Source organism: Cyprinus carpio, chromosome A5 (genome assembly GCF_018340385.1).
Source record: "Cyprinus carpio isolate SPL01 chromosome A5, ASM1834038v1, whole genome shotgun sequence".
NCBI classification, from domain to species: Eukaryota; Metazoa; Chordata; class Actinopteri; order Cypriniformes; family Cyprinidae; genus Cyprinus; species Cyprinus carpio.
In genome coordinates, this window is record NC_056576.1 from 9,561,085 (window position 1) to 9,581,405 (window position 20,321).

Here is a 20,321-nt window from a genome sequence, read left to right on the forward strand (position 1 = left end):
AAAATTAGAAAACTTACCCAATTAAAGTAATATTAAAAATTTATCTAATACCTGTTTCTATGTATGTTTACTGTAAAAAAAAAATTGCATGATTATCAACACCGTATATCTTGCTTGCAAATAGGGATCATTTCAAATTATTAAAAATACAAAAAAATTCCTGCAAGCCATTTACTGTTCTCTTACAAGCCTGATGCAGCAGCCCTGGTGACAACCTATTTAATACATGTGATGTAATAATGCATGACATTTAAGATTAAAACTCTCCAAATCATTCTCAATTCAAGCAGTCTTACAAGCCTGATGCAGCAGCCCTGGTGACAACCTCTATATGCTGTAGCACTGACATACTGCAGTGAATCGATCAATAAATGTGCTGTGATGGTCATTTGTGAAGAGCCCCCTTTAGTTTTGCATTATTTAACATAACCATTTATTTCAAATGCATATTTTTACATCTATATCAAATATAATACAGATTTAACTCTAAACTGCTTAATGTCGCTCATCTTCCTAACACACAGACAACCAACAGTACATTATTCTTGTTCAGTCACTGGTTTGGGTTTATTAGCATTATTGAGTGCTGCTACCTGTCATGCACGCTGGGTCTGCATTCATTCTGACTCGGAGCAAAACTCTGATTGGTGGAGAAGGCTATAATGTGATTTGGTTGCCAGGCAATAGTGAAGTCAGCTGGTGGTACAGTGCAGAGGTCAGCTCAATGAAATATGGCCAGTATGGACACTGTAGCACAGCAATGGTTGTTGTTCTAGCTCTCCAAAGATAATATCTTTCCAATTTCAATCTCAAATTCACATTTAAATACACAAAATCAACAAGGCAGGTGCTCAGAATAGGTTTTGTGCACATATGGTAAGTCAAAATGCTGTGTGAATCAGGATTTGGATTAGTTTGAATAAATACTACTGGATTTCACAGTAATCAGTGATTTATTAATGAATGTTTTGCTGCACATGTGAAACTTGAAAGGGTAGATTTTGGAGCCGATCTCCTTCATGTGCTCAGTGAAGTGATGAGGAGGGAAAGAGGGTGGGAGAGGCAAGGGGGATGGGTGACCCTTACAAAACACACAGACAGACACCATTTAAATTTAATCCACCTGATCCTTTGTCTGATCTTAACTAGTAAACAAAAATGGCAAACTGGTCTTTTAAAAAATGTCTTATCAGATACTGATATTATTAACAGCATTACTACTACTAATACTACAAGTACTATTTGCTTTGAAATTGAGAGGAAATGCAAGTAGTACTTGCCCTTACAAAGTCAGCCACCATTAGGGTGTTCTGGATGGTTGCTAGCTGTTAACTTCCTGGTCCAAGTCAAAGCAGTCCAAGTCTGCGATATTCTGATCTATAGATATGACCCAAATGCCTCCTTCAATATAAGTTTTTATCAACAAGATGAAAATTTTAAGTCTGATTGGTTACAAGACATAATTTTGGAGCATTGTAATGTCTCGAGCAAAAACAATGAGGGACCAGTTACACGTGAAATGTTAATAGACTACTTAGGGTTTTGAGTTTGTTAAAATGGCTTGTGTGTGTAACACAATAATAGTGTTGCTTGTATACATAAGTGTGTAAGTAAAAAATGTATATTTTGTAAGAAAATACATTACTTCTTTTCACTTCCTATACATATATGTACAACCTTTTTACTTTACAATTAATAAGAACTTTTCTGTAATACTTTTTTTAAAAGTGACAGTAAAGACATTTATAATGCCAGCAAAAATAAATGAATAAAAATAAATAAATAAATAAAAGCAACACAACCATATTAACATTGTTTCTTGAGTATTAAATCAGCATATTTGATTACATGATTTCTGAAAGGTCATGTGACACTGAAGACTGCACTAATGGCTGCTGAAAATTCAGCTTTGCATCACATTTTATTTCTAAAAACATAATAAAATAGTTACTTTAACTTAATATTTTAATAATATACAACAATACAACATTATTAATTAATTAATAATTAATAAATCATCCTTGATTATAATAAAACACTATCAACAACAACAAAAAAAAAAATACCAACACCATACAAATGAAATGTATCTTCTAGTTACATATGCTCCTGGAGAATCTAGTGCCATGTTCTACCAGTTGAGCTACAGGAACACCTTTCTGTCTATAAAACACAATCTGCTGCCATGATGGATAAATTGAATGCTTGTAGTGAAACGTCATGCTTTGCTGTGAAATGAAGCTACGGAGATTACAGTATATTTCAGTCTCTAAAGTGAGGAAACATCTTTGTCAACCACTTATTCCAGCTAAAATATAACCAGACATCTTGCATACCATGACTTAAACTGTATGGTCAATAATTAGGTTGAGGGAAAATGAAGGCAGAGTGGGTGGGAGCGTAAGAGAGAGGGAGTATTGTTGTTTCCTGTCATTGAATCAAAGGTCTAATTCTGTCCATTTCCCACACAAGCACACAAAGACATGGATACCTTTCCTTCAATTGTCCTCCCTGTCCTTTGCACTTTCAGCATTTCCTGTTTATCTGCATTTCTCCTTTACATTGCGACCGTTTCTCTTTTTCTTTCTTTACTTCTCATCTCCTCTTTCTGGTTCTCTTTTTCTCTCTTGTTCTCTCCCTCCCCCGTTCTCCTTCCTCTTCTATTTGGCAACAGGTCAGCCCCCATGCCTCCAAAGGTCAAGGGTCAAAGGGCAGAGTATATAAAGTAAGCAAAAGGAATTCTCTGCACTGAGACTCTAAACCTGCTCAAACACACATATACACACACCTGGAACCCATGTGAGTGTGGAACACTCAAAAGACACAAAAAGTTCCTAAACACTTTAAGGTAATTAGATAAATCATAAAAACCAGAAATATCATTAGTGGTGCTTGATTGGCAACATCTCACTTACTACTGCTCATATTCTGTTTGCACAATCCCATACCCCTAAGTATTAAATGTCTGTACATATATAATTTGTGCTTCGGACATAAATATAATCCCTGAAATTGTGCGGCTTGTTGAGGAGAGCTGTGGTATTACTATTTAAGAGACTATTTAAGAGAAATTACAGTTTTTTGTCCTTCCAAATAATAAAACTGCCATAAAAACATACTTATTCAAGCAGAGAATGTCTTATATCAAGAAACAAGTCTTGTTTTCTGAAAAATGTATCAAAATTAAGTGAGCTTATGCTTAAAACAAGAAAAATATGTGTCAGTTTGTTAAGAAAAATATTTTTTCTGTTTGGATTAGTTCACGCAAAAAAATTAAATTCTGTCATTAATTACTCACTCTCATGTCGTTCCAAACCCGTAAGACTTTCGTTCATCTTCAGAACAAAAATTAAGATATTTTTGATGAAATCTGTGAGCTTTCTGACCCGGCATAGACAGTAATGCAACTGAAACATTCCCAGGCCTCAGGCCTAGTAAGTAGTAAGAAAATCATTAAAATAGTGCATGTGACATCAGTGGTTCAACCTTAATTTTTTCTATGAGAATACTTTTAGTTCGCAAAGAAAACAGCAATAATAACGACTTTATTCAACAATTTCTTCTCTTCCGTGTCAGTCTCTGCCGCCATTCACAAGAGTATCATGATGTATGTGTGTGCATTCTTCTGTTTGTAAACAAGGTGCAGCGCATCAGGGTTCTACTTTAGAATGCCAGCTCCTGCCTCAGCAGTACCACACGAATACGTCATGAACGCACATCGCAGACTGACACAGGTTTGGAATGACATGAGGGTGAGTAATTAATGAAAAGTGAAGTGACGTGTAGCCATGTATGGTGATCCATACTCAGAATTTGTGCTTTGCATTCAACCCATCCAAGTGCACACACACAGTAGTGAACACACAGCCAGAGCAGTGGGGGTTTGGTGCCTTGCTCAAGGGTCTCACCTTAGTCGTGGTATTGAGGGTAGAAGAGAGCGCTGGGCATTCACTCCCTCTACCAACAATTCCTGCCAGACCCGAGACTCAAACCCACAACCTTCGGGTTACAAGTCCAACTCTCTAACCATTAGGCCACGACTGCCCCTTTTTCTTGTTCTAATCATAAACTCACTTAATTTTGGTAGATATGACAACATCTAATGAAAACAAGTCAAAAATATTTAGCAAAAAATGCAGTGTAGAGTCTAATGGGTAGACTTAAGCCAGTAAACATCTACCTAGCTATCTTACACAATATCCTAGCAACCAAAAAGCAATGTGCCAAAAACCACTCAGAACACCTTAGCAAACGCAAATCAACACCCTGGCAACCAGCCACAACAACCTGACATCACGTCAACAACATCTGCATGGGCAAACAAGTCATGTTTTTTTTTTTTTTTAAATTCAATTTAAAAGTTAAAAGTTCAATTTAAAGTTGGTAATTATGCTGCAGAAAAGTTGTTTTTTTTTTCAGAAAAACAAACTTCTAGACAGCTGCTCTTTGAAAAAAAGAAAAAAACGCATGAAAATGTGTAGCCAGCTATAGTCATGATCAGCCACTCATATGTGGTCATTGGTAGAAAAAGACTACAGCAGACACTACATCAGCTGCTTCTTAACTCGTATAATATGAAGAGTAACATAATAAATGAAAATCTCATAATAAAATTAAATAATTCAAAAAGAAAGATACAAGTGGTGCCACGCATACAAAAGTTTGTAGCTCCTTGGTACTTTTACAATTTTTGTTTGTTTGTCCTGTTTTAAGTAACTTTTTCCTGATCAGATTTACTAGGGCTACTCCTAGACATCAGAAATAGCACACAAAATAATTTGTTTGCCGACTTTTGAGCATTCAGATGTTTTACTGGACATTCTAATCAGAGGAGCTGCGATCCTATACTAGCGCTTCAAGTGACGCAAATGAGAGAAGCGTGCACGTGCGCTTGTGAAATTCCGACAGCGCGGTTTAAGGACTCAGCTGCAGAGCATTCATCTGGCAAATAACCGCTCCATAGCAAATAAAACATACAAACTGCAACTCCTCACCCACAGAAAACAAGGACTTTTTAAACTCTGCTGCACTTTGCTTCACGGAAACCTGGTTGAACGGAGCCATTCCAGACAGCATGCTTCATCGAACGGGCTTCCAGCTGTTCAGAGCGGATTGCGTCACCGAGTCGTTGGGGAAAATGAGAGGTGGTGGATAATGTTTTTATTTCAACGAAGGCTGGAGCACATTCCTCCTGACACATGTGTGAGCATGGCACTAGAACAGCTGGCTGATCAGATCACACACACACACAGAGCAGTGTTCCCCCTATTTCATTATCATTCTCTGTGATTTTAATAAAGCTAATCTCAAACGTGAACTGCCTAAATACAGACAGCACATCACATGCCCCACCAGGGCCAGCAATATACTGGACCAAATGCTACACAGTTTTAAAGGATGCATACCACTCTGTCCCCGAGTGGCTCTAGAACTCTCTGAACACTGTTTGGTTCATCTTCTACCAGCCTACAAGCAGAAACTTTAATCTGCTAAGTCTGTAGTAAGAACTGCAAAGAGATGGACTAATGAAGCAGAGCGGGATTTACAAGCCTGTTTCAACTGCACTGACTGGAGTGTTTTTGAGACTACAACCACTGATCTGGATGAGCTCACTGACACCGTGACATCCTACATCAGTTTCTGTGAGGACATGTGTGTTCCAACCAGGACTTACTTAACATTTAACAATGAAAAACCTTGGTTCTGTGCAAAACTCAAACAGCTTCGCCAGGCCAAAGAGGATGCCTACAGGAGTTGTACAAAGCCTAGAACAAACAGGCCAAATGTGTAGCCAGCTATAGTCATGATCAGCCACTCATATGTGGTCATTGGTAGAAAAAGACTACAGCAGACACTACAGCAGCTGGTTCTTAACTCGTATAATAGGAAGAGTAACATAATAAATGAAAATCTCATAATAAAATTAAATAATTCAAAAAGAAAGATACAAGTGGCGCCATGCATACAAGAGTTTGTAGCTCCTTGGTACTTTTACAATTTTTGTTTGTTTGTCCTGTTTTATGTAACTTTTTCCTGATCAGATTTACTAGGGCTACTCCTAGACATCAGAAATAGCACACAAAATAATTTGTTTGCCGACTTTTGAGCATTCAGATGTTTTACTGGACATTCTAATCAGAGGAGCTGCGATCCTATACTAGCGCTTCAAGTGACGCAAATGAGAGAAGCGTGCACGTGCGCTTGTGAAATTCTGACAGCGCGGTTTAAGGACTCAGCTGCAAAGCATTCATCTGGCAAATAACCGCTACATAGCAAATAAAACATACAAACTGCAACTCCTCACCCACAGAAAACAAGGACTTTTTAAACTCTGCTGCACTTTGCTTCAAGGAAACCTGGTTGAATGGGGCCATCCCGGACAGCGTGCTTCATCTAAAGGGCTTCCAGCTGTTCAGAGTGGATGGTGTCACAGAGTCGTTGGGGAAAATGAGAGGTGGTGGATAATGTTTTTATTTCAACGAAGGCTGGAGCACATTCCTCCTGACACATGTGTGAGCATGGCACTAGAACAGCTGGCTGATCAGATCACACACACACACAGAGCAGTGTTCCCCCGACTATTTCATTATCATTCTCTGTGATTTTAATAAAGCTAATCTCAAACGTGAACTGCCTAAATACAGACAGCACATCACATGCCCCACCAGGGACAGCAATATACTGGACCATTGCTACACAGTTTTAAAGGATGCATACCACTCTGTCCCCGAGTGGCTCTGGGACTCTCTGAACACTGTTTGGTTCATCTTCTACCAGCCTACAAGCAGAAACTTTAATCTGCTAAGTCTGTAGTAAGAACTGCAAAGAGATGGACTAAAAAAGCAGAGCGGGTTTACAAGCCTGCTTCAGCTGCACTGATTGGAGTGTTTTTGAGGCTGCAGCCACTGATCTGGATGAGCTCACTGACACTGAGACATCCTACATCAGCTTCTGTGAGGACATGTGTGTTCCAACCAGGACCTATTTAACATTTAACAATGACAAACCTTGGTTCTGTGCAAAACTCAAACAGCTTCGCCAGGCCAAAGAGGATGCCTACAGGAGTTGTACAAAGCCTAGAACAAACAGGCCAAATACAAACTGAATAGGGAGATAAGAATAGCTAAGAGAAGCTACTCTGAAAAGCTGAAAAAAAAAATGTTTCAAGCAATGACCCAACATTAGTGTGGAAGGGCATGAAAGCCATCACCAGCTACAAGACCCCATCCCCCAGCACTGTGTAGAATCAACTTTTAACCGATAGTATGAAAGAGTTTTACTGCAAGTTTGAAAAGCCTGGTCTCACACCCCACACCTGCTCTGACCTGCTCTGACCCTCCCTCCTCCTACTACTTCTCAGCCTATACTTAAGATCTGTGAAGATGGTGAAATTAAATCGCAATCGCAATCATGATTATCGCGATTTGGCAAAAGCTATAATTGTCATGCACATCTTGTCAGGCAAGCACGGTTTTGTGATCAGTTCTAAATCTCCATCTGAAGGCCAGAGGGTGCTCTCTCGCGGAAACTCCAAATATGCCCCGCAGAACAACTCCGCGAAATCCCAATAGCGGTTGCTGAATATACAGAACATTTAACTGCTTTCATTGATTCAACATGAGTAATAAACACACTACTACGACAATATATGGTTTATCTGAGTTTGTCTTATTATAATTTTTATTATAATAAAGTATATAATAATGCAATGCTAATCCACATAGGCTTTATCACTAAATACTATGAAGTATGTTGCGTGCCTTATTCTGGAGAGGCAGTATTAACATTAAGTGACATGGCATCTGACGTACGGATGCCATTGCAGGACTCCAAACTGCGACTAAAACGGTCGCATTTGCGGCCAAAAATATTAAATTGCGAGTGAAGTTTTTGCTGAGGTCACCACTGGCGACTAGGCCTATGTATTTACATGTTATAACAGAAAAATTTGCATGTAATACCTGTTTTCCAGATTGTTTTGTGATCGCATCATTTGCTATGTTCACATATTAAACTGAGATAATGCACATCAAAGTTTTAGTGGAAAAAAGAGTTTCAAACAGTCCTCATCTCTGCCGTGCAGCAGTGCTGACGCACACCTGATAAACACAGCTCAGATGTGCACGAGAGCTCGAAATGACGGAGATGTACATGTGAAAGTGCAGAAAAGCAGCGTCTATTTCGTGCACAACTTGAACAAACTACAACAGGTAAAGCTGTCAGCTGTGTGGATATTGGCAATATTGTTAACAATTCTCCTTTTTAAACATTGATAATGTGTCTTCTTCTTAACGAAATCTTAGGTCTATGCTGTGTTCTGTTAATGCATGATTAACTTCATTATCTGAAGCGCACTTGCCGTCCAGTAATCGCAAAAAGCTTTGTGCTTTGTTACTTTTTTAATAGACAAAGTATCAGCTTTAAAATTATTCAAAATTCATAATGAAATACAAACAATAAATACAATTTTGGCGCTCTTTAATGCGGCAGGAGCGATCGCTTTAGTGTCTCAGTTCAAGCGGCACGTAACCCATTTAATCTTTCTCTTTACTACTATAGTACAAAATGAACATGAATTAACATCAAAAGGTAGGCTATATTATAAGAGAGCCTACAGCACAACTTACTGAAATGTTTAGTGTAAAAGCTCATTCAGTGTTTCAAACTGTAGAAAACGTATAAAGCTTGTAAACATTGCAACGTAAAATACATTTACCTCAGAATAACCATTCGGTGTCCATAAGCTCATCAGTCAGCTAGAAAAATAACTATAAAGAGGAGCATTTTTCAATATTTATGCACTATTGCATTTTAATATTTTTACTTAAACTGTTGTCTACATTATTCAGCTCCTCCTATAAAATTGCATTTTACTCATTAAGAAAAACATAAAGTGTGAAAGACATACACTCTTAAAAATAAAGGTGCTTAAAAGGTACTTCACAGAACCATTTTTGGTTCATCAAAGAACCATTCAGTCAAAGGTTCTTTAAAGAACCATCTCTTTCTCAACTTTTTATAATCTGAAGAACCTTCCTTCGCCACAAAGAACCTTTTGTGAAACGTAAAGGTTCTTCAGATGTTAAAGCTTCTTTATGAAACCATTAAGACAAAAAAAGTTCTTCTATGGCATTGTGAAGCAACTTCATTTTCAAGAGTGTATGACAACATTTACAGGATACATTGAGGAGGAGCCCAAGCTACACTCAGTGGCCAAGTAATGCTTATGGTCTAGGACATTGGTACAAATAATGAACAATTCTTTGTGACTGTATATTTCAAGTTGGAAAAGACATTTAGTTCCCACTTTAAAAGAACCTTAGTTCTACAAGATGGATTAAAATGCCGATAAAGTCAAAATAAGATGAGACATAAACCCATGACAGTATGATTTAAATGTTAAAATGTAAAATAAATAAATAAAATAATAATAATAAAATAAATAAAACATGTTTATTCTGTGGTACCTAAAAAAATAATTTGGCGCCTACGTTTTTTTCTTATAGAAGCCAATGCCTCCTTACTCGATTTTTATTGTTTGGAGTCCTGCATTGGCATGCTCAGTGGCACATCCGGTGACATGTGTCAGTGGAGAGTGACATGTGCCACTGACAATTGTGACGTGTCAATGGATTGTGTTAGTGTCACTGACGTTTTTTGAAATAATAAAGCCACAGATGAGATAGATTGCGCAGGGCGATGTACTGATGATGCTGCATGGGACTCTATGCTCTAACAGAAACATTACACACTAACTAAGGTTCAAAAAGTGAAATCTTAAACAACCACCCCTTTAAAAAATTAACAAGTATTTTTCATTGTTAGTTCACTTTAAATACCTATATGAAAGTGAAACCACTGAGGGTCTTGTATTGAAAGGATGTTCAATGTTTGAAATCTACATAAAAAGAGTCAGACCATCCTCATTTAAAGTGGAGATGCCCCATTGTCATTACAAATTAGGCAAGTATGGAGGGATAAAGAAACATGTCAAGACAGGACAGGTGAGGAATGCATCTAGGAGGAACAATAACAGCTAATAAACAGGAAGTAATGACTGTAGCCCTGCCTTTGAGTGTTAAATCCTCTAAACATCACTAGCAGATAACATGGATATATATATAACATGCTTTTTATGTACAAAACAGAAGTGTAGTATCTTTTACCTCCCATGGGCACTTCCTTCTCTTCAGATCATCACACTTTCTCAGTTTGCAGATCTGGTGTCCGATCTTTCGGTTCAGGCAGTTGCTGCAGGTACCGCAGTTCTCCTTCCTCATGCAAGGCCCACATAAACCGCATCTCTTCCTTTTCTTTTTAAGGGGTACCATAGGCTCCATCGGTTCCTGGCCCTCCATCTGCGGCAAGGAGAACATGCCAGCTTGCTCATGCTCAGACCTGATGTAGTCGGCCGCAGGAGACACCACCCTTGCACTCCTGGCCCCGAGGAAAATTTTAGGGTCCTCCTCATCCAGAGAGAATTCATATATGTCCTGGACAGGAGGGCCAGGGCCTCCCCTCAGCTTGTGCATACTGAGGATCCCACTCTCTTACAGGACAAGAGAGCAGTAAAAGTGGCCACTAACAGTTTAAAAATACAAGGTAAAAAATAAAGTTCTTTACAGCACAGCACAGACCAGTCCATAAAGTGTGAGTGCTGAGTTAGGGCCACATGGAAGAACGTCAGGAAAGGGTTTTTAAAGGGTGGCGCTGGGCACAAGAGGAACTCCTTACTTTGAGGAGATAGTTCTGGGCATGACGTCATTCACCTGCAGGTGCAGGTACGTAAGGAATACGGCTGCAGGTGATAGAGAGCATCTCTCTGTTACACAAACTTGATGTCATTTGCATGCAGACAGAAACCAGCTCAAGTCATTGCCACTTAAGGCAGTTTGAGGACTGTACGGACAGAGAAAAAAAAGTAAGGTTTAGGATACATTTCCATTTTAGTCAAATTAACCATATTGTAAATAAATCAGAATTTATTGTATATATGTATAAGCATATTGAGTGAATTATCTATTACAATCAAATATAAGAGCCCATTAAAGGTTTTTGTTAAAATTACTATAATATGGTAAAGCATAATAAATCAACCTATCTATCTATTTATCTATCTATCTATCTATCTATGGTCGTAAGTCAAAGGATATTACCAATACCAGCCTAAAATCTCATGATCATTGTACAGTCTTTTACAATGAAGTGCAAAGGGGGGAAAAACAGACAAGACACAAAGGTATTGAATGACGACAGGTACTACGTGCGAAATGTGAGCAAATTCTCAGTTAGAATGGCGAATCCCCATGAGACAGCTCTCCGCAGTTCTTTGTTTGTCCGCTATGAGTCTTCAATGCAGGACTTTCGCTCGACGCTCTTTGTTCAGCGCTTGGGGACCGTCAATAAATGTTTTAACGGTAACTACGGGACACGCAGCGCACGCATTGTTTATTGTTGTTAAGATATTGTGTAGCTAAGATACGCGAAGAATCGTTAACGAAACGTTGTGATTCATTATTTATTCTATAAAGTGCGGCGCTTTAATGAGGAATTCTCTCTGTGGCTCGTTTCATGCTTCGATACATTATTAATTCTAACATACTGCAGAGTAATTAAAACAGCATCGCTCAAGAAAAAATAAATAAATAATTAAAACCAAACAAACAAAAACCTGGAAGTCATCCACTCTTCTTCCTCTAAGGCATGGCGAGTATGAATTTTAATATTAAGATATAACCGAAGTTTTACAGTCTAGCCTTAAGGACTCGTTTGCGGTATGAGCAAAATAAGCTTATTGGTGTTTTTCAGTTATAGTTCTGTGTACTAGGCTTTATAAAGAGCAGGCTGAGTGTTTTCTTTAATGCATATGCATATAACAACTGCACAAGATGAGACAATGCTTGCGTAAGCAGAATAAGTGCTTGAGTCAGCAAAATAGCTCGGTGTTTTCACGTGCTCTTAAACTTTTATATAATATTTACATGTTCATCTGCTAACATAATTAACACATATAGTCTAATTTATAGAAAGCAGAAGAAAAAAAGCAACTAAAACGGGAAACGAATCTGGATCACACTAAAACAACAATTCTAAAACCAGACTATATTCGTAGTAATAATTCACAACTTGTCCCATCTTGTGCAGTCTTTTGTGAGTCCAGCAGAAGAAGGCTACACTGGAAATTGTTACAATCCTCACCGTCAGGTTTTTATCTTGTAGATTAAAGTTTGACTGGAGATATCAAATCAAAGAATCAAAGAACAGAACCTGCTGATTAAGATTAAACTAGTTAGACAGACGTGAAATTATACTTACATGTCGAATTGTTTTTGTCCCATAAATCTTTCATATTCATTACTTTTAATACTGTTACAGGAGGATGGTGGTTACATGTCACCCCTGTAGTTAATTTGTAAATGGCTAACGGCGTTATAACTCATTCCGCGATTTTTTGACTGACAAGTAAATGACATTCTGAGTAGAAATGAGCAAGTAAATCAGTCTGAACCCTATTAGAAGGATCAAACGAAACGTATTAATACCCTTCCGTTGACTATTAAGGAATCCTGCATTATCGTTAAATGGCCCTCATATAAAAACCAGTCCAGTCAAGCGTGTCGCACGCGCTCTGAGACTTGAGCACGTGGCTCCTTACTCAGCCGGGTGCTTTAACTGGCGGCAAAAAAGGCAGAGCTGAGGGAAAGGTGTAAAAACAAAACAAAACCCTGCGATGATAGCATAAATTACGGCACATACACGCCTGTATTAGTTTTTTCCGATTTATGTTGACAAACAAGTGACAGTTTTTCTTGTGAGGGTGAGAGAAACGACACATCAGCAAGGCCCCCCCTCTGCATAAAGACAACAACACCCCGGGGCGCGTGTTACAGCGCTGCCGGGCGCGATTTCTTCCAAAGAAACAAAATATGAAAGTTCTAAAAATAAAAAATAGAACGTTGCATTTGTAAAGCGTTCGCTACAAATTGTAACAACGACAGTTCCAATGTTTTCTGGTGTATAATAACAGTTCTCATCCGTATCATCACATAATACAGTCGAAGTTATCAGTAATCGATGTGTATTGCGCTAATCACCTCACTGGGGACTTACACAACTTACATAGGGGAATACCCAAGACTCATTCTTGTAAAACTAAAAGTTTATAACTTTTTCAAACAGTAAAAGTTTCCAGATGTTAAGAAATTAAATGCAAAGACTTACCATGCGACGGAAACGTTCTCTGTGCGTCTTGTCAAATCCCGTTTAGATTAAAATTATGGTTTACTTAAAAACAGTGCATGCATATACAGTTCCACATGACTAGAATGACTCAAACGTCATTATGGTTTATCTTAAAATGCAGTGCAAATGAGAGAAACATGAAAAGTTCATTTGCTGAACGGGTTAAAAACTGCTGAACAGTTCAAGGCATGACAGGGCGAATTACACGAGAAGAAAAAAGTTGCCATTTCATTATGGGACAGACCTTTTAACTTTTCTCTGTCTCGTCTATGTACTTTAGAGAAGTTTCAGAGTTAAAAGACGATGAGGAGGAGGAAGGCGAGGCGGCGAGAGACTGATGTAAGTTGCGGAATGGATTTCATAGAGTGTGGTGGACCGAGGGGGTTAAAATGACGTCATCGCAGTGACCTAAATGTCATTTCAGCAGAACTCAGGGGAAGCAAACCGTTAAATGTTTTCTTCAAGTCTCAGTGGTATATCACCTTGCCAAACCATCTTTACCACATGGTGAAATGATAATCTCTAGATATTAACATAATACACATTTTAATCACAGTGTTTCTACAGTTCGCCTGGTTTAAGAGAAGCATGCTGCCAAACATGAGGCATTTTGTGTGTGTGTATATATATATATTTTATAGCACTGTAAACAGTTGTATTTATCTGAAAAACAGTATGAAGAAAAGAAAACATCAATAGAAGCTAAAAACAAAATTCACATATTCCCACTCAGTCAATATCTCATACAAAACCAACCATAAAAAAATCAACATCAAAAAAACCCTAAAAAAACACCTAAAACTACACTACATACGAAAGTACTGTATACAAATACCATAAATAAATTCCAAAATATTTTTTTAATGCATGTAGCATTCAGGGTAAAACATGAGACAATGAACAATCAAGCATCACGTATAGCATTATTATAAATTGTCATGGTCAGTTATGCGTTAAAATTTTGATTATTGTCAGATAGGCAATAAATAATAAAAGAAACATTTAAACAAAATATGTATACGGTCAAAATACTACAGTAAACAAAGAAAAAGTACAGTGTTTAACAATGTAAAATGACCTTGCAGACAATCATTGGGGACGGAGGACAAAGTCAGTCTGTAATAGTAATAATAGATTATTGTTCTGCAATGCAGAAATGAGTCACCTATCGCCTCACTTCTCAGAGGAGGAGAGCACAGATCAATACATAACAGTGCAGCTCCATCTCATGAAGGAATGAGACTCAAAACATTGAAGATGGTAATACAGTGTGAAGAGTTATAAAACTGAAAATAAGAAATAAACTAAGAAAGGGTATGAAGAGGAGACGGAGGTTTGAGAGCAACAGTAATCCAAAGAAGCTGCAAATAAAAAATAAAAAAAATTAAATAAGAAAATGAGGCTCAGAAATGTAGTTACTGTCCCTTTAACTTGGATGGACCTGTAAAAGCACATTTTGATAGTGTTAATAACAATATCGCCTCTCTGGACTTCACATGCTCCGACAGTCTTATCATACATTTTCCTGAACTGATCCTGAAATGCATTCCAAAGGTCATGTATTTTCTCAAACTTGTTCCCTCTTCTTTGTCCCCATTTTGCCGTAAACCAATTGAATAAATTATAGAATGGAAGAAGAATGAGGTCATCTAGGTTCGGACTTGAAATTTGCCAGCCTTGGTCATGTATTTGATGCCTTTGAAAGGTTTGTACTTCTCGCCATACATGTCCAACCTATTTACTTTCAGACCTGTTGGGTGAAAAAGCCGAAAGCAAACATGTCAGTTGCAAAACAGGTCTGTATTTGTCACAATAGAGTCTTTGGGGACAGGTTGTGACTGCTAAAAGCACTAAATCAATGACCAGTCAATGTGAGCTTGAAATGCTGTCCTACAGTGCCATGTTACACCAGCAGCTGCTCAAACCATGTTTCCGAATTAAAACAGCTCCATCTCCTGGCCACATAATAAAATTGTCATGAATGTTCTCAATTGCTCATTCATATACATTGTGCTTTATTACATTCCCTGTGGGAGATTAAAGAAACAATTTAATGACTGAGGGTCAACTGTGAAAATGTCTCTGTTCACCTTTATTTTAAACAGAAGAAAATCTATTTTATATTATATATTTGAATTCAATACATTTTATATCCTATGTGGCAAATTCTACAGTGCACATTTAATACACAAAACATCCAGAAATAAATGTGAATTGAAAGCCTAAGCATATTTTTTTTAAACGTGTAATTCATAACTATTGCTGTTTGAAAACAACTAGTATGGCTGGAATGCTTTTAATAGTGTATAATATATATGATTTTTGTTATTCTACTATCTCATTAAACAATCTTAGTACCGTGTGTTGGGTGGCAACTTTAAGTCCAATGTAAAATCTGAAGCAAAGTCAGTTAAGAAACCACTAATCTATGGTACCTGAAATGGCCAGCTGTTGAATCTTGAACTGGATGTTGATTGTTGGGTTTTCATCAGGTTTGGAGGCTCCAGCCTGGAGACTCATAGATCCTTTTAAACTGGGCAATTTCTGGGGGTTTATCTTACCCACATCCCATGACAAAAGCTGCAAAAAACAGTTAATTGTATCATTAATATGCAGCTACCACCAGTTAAACATTCACATTAAACTAAATCAGAAGATTGATGTGTGTGCTAACAGCATTAAATTATATTTTGCTGTGTGTTTCAATCAAAATGTAGAAGGAAAAAAAAGAGCCAATATCTGTAAAATTACTATGACCTGCTATTTATGCATTTAACTTTTCTCATCATTGAACTAATTATTATTAGTTGATCACAGAGAACGTTCTAGCTTCACATGTGAAAATAAAATGCAAAGGGAAAAATAACACTCTTGACTTTTAAAAGACTATGTAACAAATAAAAAAATCCAATCAAGTCTGTTCTTAGTTGAATATCAGAACCACATAAAGAACAACGAACACAGAAAACAATAAATGCTTATTTACCTTGGTGACAGGATCGAAAGTGTAAGTGCCCTGAGAGGGGTTGAGGTTGGCGTTGAGGACGCCGCGGGGCAGCTGACTGCTCACCAGGACTGATTCCACCGCCTTACCCATAGTCTGCTTTGGGCCGAGGGTGAGCTCAAAACGACCCTGAGAACTGCCCTCTCTGAAGCTGATGTTATGCTTTACATACACCGGGATGGCCACCAGGCTGAAGAACACAGAAATAAAGCATTCACAGTCATAACTGTCCATTATATTGTAAAATAACACAAGCAAAGGCAGATACTCTTAATGTGTATTTAAGAGTTTACAATTTTACAATGACTTCTGAAGGATCATGTGACACTGAAAATTCAGCTCATTACATGAATACATTAAATTTTAAGAAAAATTAAATATAATAGTTATTTTAAATTGCAATAATTATATATATCTGTTCCCGATATATCTGTTTTTACTGTATTATTATCAAATAAATGTAGACTCGATGAGCATATGAAGAATTGTGACTTTGGGAGGTTCTCACTTCTGAGAGCTGACGTGGTAGGACAGGAGGCGGAAGTTGCCGTCTGGTGGGATGAAGGACAGAATTCGCTCAGCTTCCCAGCGCTTGAACCGAACACAGGGGTGGAAGCTGACATCATCCAAGAGTCGAGGATTCTACAGAATGAAAGATGTAGGAATAAAATGTAAAGAAGAAAATGTGGGTTAGTATGCAGTAATATAGAATATATTACAAACTTGCACTTCAAAGTGCAGTTGGTAATTTGTCCCTCATTGCATAATTGCAAATTCAAAAGCATAAATGCAAATTCTGATAACAGTAAAAATGATTGACATCTAAAAAATTGGATAGCCATTTTGAAAGGTAAAGGTGTCAAGAGATCTTACTGGCCAGAAAAACACAAGCAAAACATTACAGAGTGCAACTTTAAATGTATCAAAATACTGAAGCATCTTATACGATTCACACGGCCAACTGAACACATTTTATTATTAGTTATATACTATTATATTATTCATTAGTACTGTAAATGAGCTTTTATTTGTTTTCATTTTATATTTTAACTTTAATAAAACTTTAGTATTTTTCTTATGTGCTTTTTTCATATATATATATATACACACACACATTTTAGTTTTTGCAATTTTAGTACTTAAAAAACTTGAATGAAAATTAAAAATGCTATCTTGGCATCTAACTTCAATAAAATAGGTTTACGTTTTTCCATGTTATGTTTATATTTAATTTTATTTTCAGCTTTATAACAAACATACATTGTAATAGCTTTAGTTACAAATAGCAACACTGCTGTGAACAGGGTATTTTTACAATTCAAACACATCCTAAAACTCCAGGCCAAGTTGTTCAGGACTTCAAAAAGTTAAACAAAACAACCTTTATTTAGAAAAATGTCCAGATTTACCATAAATGACAAGGTGAGATCAGGCATTCCTGTAAGTTTGACACAGGCATCTATCACTCCCTGAATCTCTGCTGTGATAGTTGATCCTTTGGGGAGAAAATATAAACATTTATAAATGATGGACTGATTCAAAGGTTTGACAGCAAAGACATCTGCGTTTTACGGTTATATCTGTAAGTAATTAACATATATAAAAAAAAGATAAACCTGATTTGTCAATGATAGCATCGATTTCTTCAATCACGTCAAAATAAGCTTCATTGTTGGTGTATTTGACACCTGTGCGCCGCCACGGTACTACTGACAGCTGACCTGTAGGAAGCTGCTCGCCAACATTAGTGCTTCCTGAGCACAGATAACAAACAGAATGAATTATTATCATGGATTTAAAAGCTTACAGATATTTAATACACAACCAAATACCACAGAATACCTGTGATGGTGTTCACCACTGTGCGCAGGATGGTAGGAGGTTTAATGAGCTCTTTAAGGATGTTTGATTCGGTGGCCAGTGGGAAGCCATTATCCAGCATCTCCTCCAGCAGCTCATAGACCACAACAACATTGTCTTTAATAGCTGCTTCTGTGCAAACCCCAAAATAGTCCTGGAAAGTAAAACATAACGCAATAATATAGTAAATTATAGTAAATTCAGTAAAATATTTGATAAAACAGAACAGTAGTTCATGACAATGGAAAAGTACCATGCACCTGCTATGGTTTGTATAAAATATAATATTAAAGTAACTTTCCATAATTTTCTTTAATTAAGGCAGTGGTTGCTAAAACTGAATGATCAAAGTTATAACAAAACATACTATGACATTGCATTGTTTTTTTTCTTTATGTTATTTTAATGACATGATATTTCACATAGTATTATAGTGTTTTTATTTTATAAAGTATAATATAACGTGAAAATACCTTGGTCTATTAATATGGTACTCATACAGTACATGTTATATATACTGATGTTTCATGTTATCATCCAAAACCATCACTGGTCATAGTAATAACTGTATTAACATGGTACAGCCACATCCATCAGGTAAAGTATGAGAATCAAATGAACCCCTCAAACCTGAAATGTGTCCACCACACGATGGAGGAACTCGATGACAAACAGAGGAGGCACTTCGCTCTGTATCACGGCCACAAAGTAGATGCGATGGCGGAGCACGTTAATGAGGTAGTGATGCGGGGTCGGGATCACCGGAGGAACGTTCTCCGGTTCCGTGGCGCGTTCCAGGGCCTCGAAAAAGTAATCGCAGACGGATCGGCTGACCACACTCTTCCAGTGCTTCTCCAAAAAGATGTCCCCCGATGCGTTAACCAGGAAAAGGCTGTGTATCATCTTGGCAGCTGGAAAGACAAAGTTAGAACATGTGAAACACAAAATGAAACCCTGCCAGCATCCTCACGGGTAACCGATAGGCCTCTGAGCTCGTTTGTTATTCTACATCCCTATCTGGTTACCGGACAGATGAATGGTTTTGTTTTTAAGAGCTGCCAGCACGGATGAGGGGACAGGAACGGGATGGTTTGGCATCACATCATCCTCACGTTAATATTTTCTCCTCCCCACTCTCGCATCACAGGACTGTCTTGTGACAAGCCACGGATTAAAAAAGGTTAATTCATTCCGCATTTCCATCTGCCGTTTCTTTTTCTTTGGGCGTAAATGCTCATATTGTAAATATACTCACGATCTCTGTTTCTATTTTTCTTCTTCTTCTTTCTGGCACTTCACAGGATTTTTATAGTAGACAGAACCAGAAATATCGCTTCCTTCTCCGCTATTTTGAGACAACAAAAAAAAAATGATTGTCATTCGCTCTAACCAATGACGGACCACGTCTATCGCGTGTACCCGCCCACTCCATATATAATTGGTATATAGTGCGGAAGCGATTGGAGTATTATACTCGAAGTTCATTGGATAGCGACCAATAAACGTCACTGCACAGCGTTGTTTTATTGGCTCAAGGTAGCATTGAGGTTAAAAATGCCACAAGTTTCTTAGATTCTAAATCTTGCTGAATTACATTTACGTTATTACAACCAATAAAAAACTTCCGTATGTCCTTTAAGCGTTATACGAACTTATACTGTTATTCCAGACATTTTCTTTCTTATATCAAGAAAAACAATAAAGATTTTGGTCTCCATAAAGATGTCCTTTTGTCCTGTCCCTATCCATATTATATTTTGTTGCCATATATTACTTGCATATATCAAGCCTTTTGTATTTATTCTCTATGTAGATCATTTTTATATACAATAACAAATCTAATTCCAGTTTTAGACATTTTATTCAAAAGGCTTGAAGTTGTGTCCCCAGGTTATACACCAACTCTATCATTATAACTGCCACTTGTTAAAATAACGTACATTTAAGGGATTCTCCAATTAAAAATCTGTCTGATAACAATAAGTACCATTTTTCCATGTCATGGCAAAGATTTTCTGATAGAATGATCAGGATCTTCAAGAAATTTATTTTAAAATGAAAAATAAAAATGGAAAAAACAATCTATTTTGTTTAATAATTGAATTGTTCAAAAACCTTTTTTCAGCCATTACACTTAAATAAGAGTTTTTTACTCATTTATAAGACTCCCACGACTAAATTAGAGGCATTGGAAAGATTAGCCAGTGTTCAGAAT

The 20,321-nt window shown here is 37.3% G+C and overlaps 2 protein-coding genes across 4 annotated transcripts in view; both read right to left on the reverse strand.

Annotated features, from left to right (window-relative positions):
- LOC109082666 (methylcytosine dioxygenase tet3-like) overlaps nt 1-13,930 on the reverse strand; it is a 49,422-nt gene extending 35,492 nt beyond the window's left edge. For 2 of the 3 annotated variants that reach the window (XM_042753288.1, XM_042753277.1), the window contains exons 1-2: nt 13,222-13,930; nt 10,167-10,899 (exon numbers count right to left, since the gene is read on the reverse strand). In XM_042753288.1, the coding sequence (XP_042609222.1) occupies nt 10,167-10,532 (366 nt within the window). In that variant the 5' untranslated portion in view covers nt 10,533-10,899; nt 13,222-13,930. Of the gene's footprint in view, nt 1-10,166; nt 10,900-12,315 lie in introns of all 3 variants that reach the window. The other variant, XM_042753283.1, reaches the window with a different exon arrangement.
- A 155-nt stretch (nt 13,931-14,085) lies between these two features.
- On the reverse strand, nt 14,086-19,514 carry ap3m2 (adaptor related protein complex 3 subunit mu 2). Its single transcript, XM_019097519.2, has 9 exons — nt 19,362-19,514; nt 18,737-19,017; nt 18,089-18,260; nt 17,863-18,000; nt 17,656-17,741; nt 16,755-16,888; nt 16,229-16,436; nt 15,678-15,822; nt 14,086-14,992 (listed from the first exon to the last, which is right to left on the reverse strand). Exons 2-9 carry the CDS (start codon nt 19,007-19,009, stop codon nt 14,892-14,894), a joined length of 1,257 nt encoding a protein of 418 aa, XP_018953064.1. The 5' UTR covers nt 19,010-19,017; nt 19,362-19,514; the 3' UTR covers nt 14,086-14,891.
- Between the last annotated feature and the right edge of the window lie 807 nt (nt 19,515-20,321).

Bases quoted from the DNA above. Each gene is read 5' to 3' on its own strand.
- ap3m2 (XM_019097519.2), bottom strand. From the start codon at position 19,009: ATGATACACAGCCTTTTCCTGGTTAACGCATCGGGGGACATCTTTTTG. The intron at 16,889-17,655 runs GTAAATCTGGAC...TTCATTCTGTAG, and splicing joins ATCTCACCTTGTCATTTATG to AATCCTCGACTCTTGGATGA. The intron at 14,993-15,677 runs GTACCATAGATT...TTCACCCAACAG, and splicing joins TCAACAGCTGGCCATTTCAG to GTCTGAAAGTAAATAGGTTG.